Source organism: Aplysia californica, unplaced genomic scaffold (assembly GCF_000002075.1).
Source record: "Aplysia californica isolate F4 #8 unplaced genomic scaffold, AplCal3.0 scaffold01009, whole genome shotgun sequence".
Classification (NCBI taxonomy): domain Eukaryota; kingdom Metazoa; phylum Mollusca; class Gastropoda; order Aplysiida; family Aplysiidae; genus Aplysia; species Aplysia californica.
Window position 1 is genome coordinate 113,861 of NW_004798279.1, and position 7,444 is coordinate 121,304.

The following is a 7,444-nucleotide window of genomic DNA, read 5'->3' on the forward strand; positions in this document are numbered from 1 at the left end:
CTGCTATGACATATTCTCATGGCTTTTATGTGGAGCATACTGTCGTAAAAATGGATATACAGTTGAGTCATTGATGTCTTTATCCAAAAAAACCTGAGTTATCAAGTGGGATCTGGCAATATCATTAATTAATACAGTATACAGAACAGTACAAAGAAGTATGGATAATATTATACACGTTAAATACGAATGCACAAGAGAAATTCAAGATTCATTGGTCATCATAAATTATAAGTATTTACAATATCTGCATACAAAAAATGAAGAGTAGAAAAATGCGCCAAAAAAAAAACAAAAACAAAAACAAGTTCAAACTCTTCAGAGCCCAGCTATTTGGACTGCATCTGTTTTTGTTTTTGTATACATCAGTCAGAGTCAAACCCCTCTAGACACCTCGTGAGGCTACGTTCTTGGTCCGCCCGTCTTGACACCGGGTCGAGAACTGATAGATAGATAGATAGATAGATAGATAGATAGATAGATAGATAGATAGATAGATAAATAGATAGATAGATAGATAGATAAATAGATAGAGGGGAAGGTTGTTTGGCAGGTAGGCCTATGTTGGCAGAAATTGCGGAAGGCAGTAAGGAAAAGCTATTTAACTTTTAACAGAGATATTAGAATCTACTTGGTGCGTTATAGACACAGCAGTCAAAAGCTGAAGAGAGAGATGAATAGAGTTGGGGTGATGGACAAATTCAGGAGATGAATAGAGAATTGAACTTTAGGACAAAAGAGACTTTGGCAGGGCTAGAGCTCAGTGTAAATGTTCACTGTTCTTTTAAATATTGAGTTTGTCATTTTTCCCTTGTATATTTTCAACGTCTGGGCGTAAGAAATATCCTTAGAATACTTTTTTTTTTTAGAGATAGCCATCCCATTACTTTGCAGCCTGACTCTTCCTATAACCCCGAATCAACTGGTATTCTGATTAGTAGTACTTAATCTTTTAAAAAATCTCGTATATTCAAATAAATAAGGGTTCAATAATTACTGTACAGACGCCGAACACGGTTGTAGTTCTTCTTCCAACAAAAATCTGATTTACAATCATTGCAAAGTTATGGTTATTTCCGAAGAAAATTATGTCCAGTGAGGACAGAAGCCTTTCGTTGACCCAGGGTCAAAGGTTGCTCGTTCTGCATGAGGTCAAGAGAACCTTTGGACTCTGGGATTTACGTGATCGGCCTCTGTCCCCCACAAGAGTTGCTGCCCATGAGGCTGTCACAGTCTCCGATCACGCCGTATCCGGATATCCGGACTCAGTCGTTTACAAGAACAAAACATTCGCACCAGGCACAGACTTGGGAAAAACGACAGAGGGTGCGAAGGTAGAGATAAAATATACCTGAAAATGGTGTTCAAAAGCAGCTCATTGCCGGTTTGAAGATTACAAACCCAAATCTTATTTTCATCACATTTCTATAATTAGTTCTTTAGTATTATCTGCACAGAGGTCATAGTGCCTCACTTAAATACCTGTTCTGGGTATATTTTGGCCTACTATCTCAGTTACTTCAAAATAAAAATTGAACTAAGTTAATAGATTTTGATCTCGCAAACTGCCGAAATTATTCTTCTGTTTACTTTGATATTTATAGATGTATATAAACATGTTTTGTATGTGCGTGCGTGTGTGTGTGTGTGTGTGTGTGTGTGTGCGTGTGTGTGTGTGTGTGTGTGTGTGTGTGTGTGTGTGTGTGTGTGTGTGTGTGTGTGTGAGTGTGTGTGTAAACAACTTGACATACAGAAGCCTCCCCGAAAAGCAATAGCACCTTCTGTTTTTTGCCCAATTCTTTGTTGCCAGTCACTCTTGACAGAAGTGCTTTAAGTACAGAATACACTATGTGCCCAGGGCCACAATAAAAGTTACTAGAACTCTTTTTTCTTTTCGTTGACCAAGTATCTTCTTTTGACAAACAAGGACAAACGTTTAGCATCTCATTTGATACAATTTGATGCTTGATTTGCTTTGGCTAGTTCACCATCTTGGACTGCCAGGGAACCACAGAAATAAAAGTACATAAACAGGGACCAAGACTTTTAGGCGGCGGGGGTAATGTCGTAAGCAAAACACTGCCTTGGCGTACGTGACATGCTTGCCAATTGGAAAGTTAAAAAAACCGGACTGTTTCGATTTCCCGAAAATGGAAATTAAAACGAAGCTTTAAATAATTAGACTTCGATGTTTGCTGGGTAGTCTCAATGTATCTTGTTGAATGAAACAGCACAAAATGACTAATGAAATAATACTTCGAGTTTTTCTAAAAACAGAAAATGTTGAAGAATGGTTTGGTCTCGGTTGTGTTGGGCTTTCTTCTTCGCTGAGACGTTTGGCAGAAAGGGACTATAAGAAATGCCTTTTTTGCTGAAGAAACAATCGTAACTGTACGGAGACAGTTGTTCATTGTAACAACTATCTACCATCAAAGCATGAACATGAGTTATTGAGGCGTTCCTCGTCGACAGTCACAAAGTGTCACAGTAAGGTCTAATGCATGATTATTGTGAGGGGTTTTCGTTCACATTCACAAAGCATTAACATATCGTGTCGTGGGAACCTCACTCTTTGGTGTACAACGCAGTCGTAATCATGAAGTTCTCTTTTTCTTGTCGTCGCATATTGTCGCCTTCACAAAAAGACGTAGAGCCAGAGTGCTAAATTGTAATATAAAAGGCCGGCTTTCGACGACGACGAAATAGATTTGATTCACAAACCATACTTGTAAGAGTCAACACTCTTAATCTCAGTAAGTCTTTAAGATGCAATCATGCCAAATACGACCATGGGTTCAGGATGAGACAGTCATAATGAGCACTGCGTCTTGCCCATTCCGTTCTGTCCTGTAAGACGACATGTCTATCATCTGTAAAATTGAAAAGACACATAGGGCTTTGAGGTATGGGTTTTCTGTTCAAACAGTATTGCCCCGACAACACTCGTCGACGCAGTCAGAAAAACGCTGTCCTGGACTGGTCTTATTCGGCACGCCAGAGAACCATTACTCCCCGCATGTCCAAACGCTGTATTTCCCACCCTTTTGTTTATGCTCCATTTTTGTAGCTTCCCTACCTGCGTGAAGCAGTCGCAGCCTGCTATATCTTTTGTGAGATATCGCTTTGAAGCACGGAGTATGCTACTGTTGTGGCTCTGAACGCTCCTACAGGGACTGGAACCCAGGTCGACTGCACTGCAGTCAAAAACGCCCGGGCTGAAGGCCAGACTGCTGACCGGCTGGAGTCATTCCCACACCGCAGTGGGTTAAAGCTTCCCGTTATACCATGACGTAGGACCATCCAGACACTGACTCAGCCATGAGTGGACTTTTTCCACCTAACATCTGTATGTTCAAAAGACGAAAACTAAATACAGTCAGTTCCCTTGTCTTGTGTTACTGCTGGCTGTACCGGTGAACCATCGAGTCCAACCCAACACCACACATCTGCTGGGCAGGAGGAGTCGGTAGAAGATCCATCGGACTGTGGAAAGCTAAAAGATCATCTGTTGCGTCGATGTTGCTCATGCTATCGTTATTACAACAACTAATGGCCTCAGCTCTCGAGATCGACGAACTGACGGCTCCTCCATTTCCTTGAGGCGACAGACTGCCGCCATTGTTATGCTCAGCTGACAGCTCCAGAAGAGTCTGTATGTCTATGAGGTCGAGAAGATCCGCACTATTTTCACATATTTCTGCGCTTCTTTCAATCTCCTCCAAGGAAAGTGTGTTATCCTCCGCGTCTAAACACGGTGGCAGGGGGCGGGAGAAGGAAGGGTGAAGGCCACTCTGTCCGCTGGTAGACAGCGGCGTGAGGTTCTCCACACTGGGAGCTGGTAACTGGTGTTGGCGCGTTTGCTGGTGTGTCTGCAAGTGTGTCTGTTGGTGGGTTTGCTGGTGAGTCAGCTGGTGTTGCTGTTGCTGTTGCTGTTGTTGTTGTTGATGCTGTGTTTGTTGTTGTTGTTGTTGATGATGATGTGTTTGTTGGTGCGTTTGTTGATGTGTCTGTAGATGTGTTTGTTGGTGTGTTGGTTGGTGTTTTTGTTGGTGTGTTGGTTGGTGTGTTTGCTGGTGTGTTGGTTGGTGTGTTGGTTGGTGTGTCAGCTGGTGCGTCTGTTGGGGTGTTTGTTGATGTGTCTGTTGGTGTGTTTGCTGCTGCAATTGATGAAGCGTTTGCTGATGTTGTTGATGTTGTTGATGTTGTTGCTGCTGCATCTGCGGATGTGTTTGCTGATACGTCTGTTCAGGGTTTCCTCCGAGTCCATTCATAAGTTGTTCCTGCTGTTGCTGCTGTTGCTGCTGTTGCTGCTGTTGTTGTTGCTGTTGTTGTTGTTGTTGCTGTTGTTGTTGCTGCTGCTGCTGCTGCTGCTGCTGCTGTTGCGGAGCCTGGAAATGACTCTGACCACCGAGCAGATCGCGTTGTTGATTTTCAGCAGACGTCTGACCTTGAGCAGAGATATTGTGAAACTGACCTGAGAGTTGGTTTGATAGGTGACCTTGACCTAGCCCTTGAATCTGCCGCGGCGTCACCAGGCCGAAGGATGAGAGTGCATCTTCGCAGTTACCCGCTTTGTTGTTGGATGAGATGATATTGTTGTTGTTGTTGTTATTATTAACATTATTGTTGTTGTTATTAAAATTGTTATGATTGTGATTATTATTATTGTTGTTGGTGTTGTTGTTGTTGCTCATAGTCAAAAAGTTCTTAACGATGGTGCTTTCTGTAGTGTTGTGTGTTTGAGCGCAGCCTAAATCGTTGTTGGAAGGTACCATGTTGGAGCTTCCCCAAACGTTGACAGGAGTGACCGAGTTGGTTTCTCGGAATTCACTTGAGGTAAAATTGTTGGCCGAAGTGCTGAGCGCGTCTGCGCATTGATGGACGAGGTCTTCGCTAATCAACGCGTCTTCGATGACGTCATCATTGTTCGTGTTCATTGCTCCGCTGTTGTTATTATTCGGATTACAGACATCAACACACATGTTGTTCGAGATGCTGTTACTACTGATGCTGCCGCTATTGTTGTTGTTGTTGTTGCTATTGTTGTTGTTGCTGTTGAAGTTACCGCTGTTGCTGAGGAAGACGCTGCTGCAAGATCCAACACTGCTGTTGCTGAGAACAGACAAGGGACTTTCCTGTCTGAGAAGCGATGCCAAGGAGGAGGAAGAGCCGGAGGACGAGGTGGATGAGGTATGTCGGAATTTGCTGACACTTCCGCCCAACGAGGAGTTGGCCGAGTTGACGGTACTGGCCAGACCGTTGGGTGGCTTCTCGGAGAAGAATACTGGGCTTTGGTGAACGGATCTTCTCCCGGATACGCGATCCGTGAAGGACACGGGACTCGGGTTGGTCGGGAGTGGTCGTGTGGATGGCGAGAAACAACTGTCGCTGAAGAAGACGGGGCTTTGATGGATGGCCCTGCCTCCTACAGATACAGGGCTCTGTGCGATTGGAAGAGGGCTCGTGATGGCTCCGCCCTTCGGTGTCTTTGGAGATGTCAGGGGGCGTGGCAAGGGGGAGATAATAGGGCGGGGTAGTGGGGAGATGATGGGGCGGGGTAGTGGGGAGATGATGGGGCGGGGTGAGGGGGAGATAATTGGTTTAGGCAATGGAGAGGTGATGGGGCGGGGTAAAGGAGAGGTGATGAATGAGCGTATTGTTTTCGGGGAGCTGGCAGGTTTGGGTAAGATCGGGATGACAGGCTTTGGTCCGGAGAGACGAGGGGAAGCAGAGGATTTGCTCTGTTTTGGCGGAGATCCTGACGGAGCTGAGGAGCTACTCTTTTCGGAGGACTTGTCAGCCAAAGGGGCGAGGCTTGGGTTGGGCCTGAGCAAGGCCACGGGGCTTTTCCTGGGGAGTCGCGGGGAGATCATGTGACAAGGGCTCTCTCTCGGGCTGGGGTTGATGATAAGGAGAGGTACGGGGCTCTCGCGTGTTGGCGGGACTAGGAGAGCGGGACTTTGAACCAAGATCGGACTGGGAGACACCAGAGTGGGCGGGCCTGGAGCGAGGGTGGGGCTCGGTGATACCAGAGAGGGAGGGGGCGGGGCTACGAGTGTGGGACTGGGCGACACAAGCCCGACTCGGGGCGGGGCTAAGGGAATCGGACTCTCCCTGATGATCTGCTGGGGTAAAGGACTCTCTCGTGGAACCGTCAGCGGGCTTTGCCGAGGGGTGAGAGGACAGATGCTGGCGTGGCTGCGGATGATGCGAGTGAGTTGGTCCCGCTCCTCGTGCAGTTGTTTGATCTCCGATCGTAGAGTTGAGTTGTGATACTCGAGTCGCTGGCTCTCCTGGAGAGGAAAATAAGAAACATACAGGGGTTAAGTAAGTGTATAGAGGTCTCATAACGTCGGTGTTTAACTCTAACTCTCCATTTGCAAGACTATATCAAACACTCTTATTTTCTCTTTTTCTTTCTTAGGGAGGGGGGGGGGGTGGGGTGTGGGGGTGGGGGTGCTGTAGTTCTTTCTTACTACCTTCCACAATTGCCCAAGAGTTTGTGTAGAGTGTTATTTTTTTTAACCATTATTGTATTACTTAATGTAATTACGGTTGCAATATCCATAATTCTTATTACAGACAAAAAAAGTATTTGACTATAATTTGGTGGTCACACGGTTAGCGTGACAGCAAGGGTAATCTTTCTGTTTGATGTAAAAACACCCCTTTCTTCAACAATATGTACTAGTAGGTGAGTAAAGATGTGAGACCTCCAAATACAAATCTATTATCACCCAGAGAGGTAAGAAAACCGTTAGACACTTTGCAAATACAGGCACCTTTGAAGTAGAAGCTCTTTTCCCAGGAATGTGAAGCCTCATAACACCATAACTTTGTGTTAGTAGATATAATGGCGTTGCTCTCAGAGTCGGAAGCAATAAAATGCACAGTTCTGGGCAATAAATTGGAAGAAATTGTTTTTCCAGGGACAACAAGGGGAAATATTTTGTAAGTTGGAAACTGCAGAGCGCTTTTGTTTTTGCAATACGGTATTTGAATGTATGGTTTCCTTGGCACAGGTGATAACATATGCCAGGCAATGGTTTACAGTAAGGGTGATAACAACACTCCTGCATGTTTTAACAATTATCATTATCGGCAAGCAACGGCGACAGAAGTAATAAAGTATGAATGTTAAATCACAAGTTCGATTTAGACACTGTAAATAGACCAATTACCCCAGCAGAAGTAGAGTCTACGGAAACATACATAAACTTAAGAGTTGATAGACCGACATAAACAGTTAGAGAGACAGGTGATCAAGGGAGGGAGAGAAAGAGAGAGAGAGACTGAGACTAAGAGAAAGAGAAAGAGAGAGAGAGACTAAGAGGAAGAGAGAGAGAGAGAGAAAGAGAGAGAGAGAAAGAGAGAGAGGGAGAGAGAGAGAGAAAGAGAGAGAGAGAGATAAGAGAGGAAGAAACACAGAGAGAGAAATAGAGAA

General features: G+C 44.8%; 1 protein-coding gene across 1 annotated transcript in view; it reads right to left on the reverse strand.

The window, feature by feature from the left end:
- Window positions 1-3,395: 3,395 nt before the first annotated feature.
- LOC101860457 (putative uncharacterized protein DDB_G0291608) overlaps window positions 3,396-7,444 on the reverse strand; it is a gene marked incomplete at its 5' end in the record, with an annotated part of 36,971 nt that continues 32,922 nt past the window's right edge. The window contains 2 exon segments of the mRNA XM_035973115.1: window positions 3,396-3,798; window positions 3,994-6,293. Coding sequence (XP_035829008.1) covers window positions 3,396-3,798; window positions 3,994-6,293 — 2,703 coding nt within the window.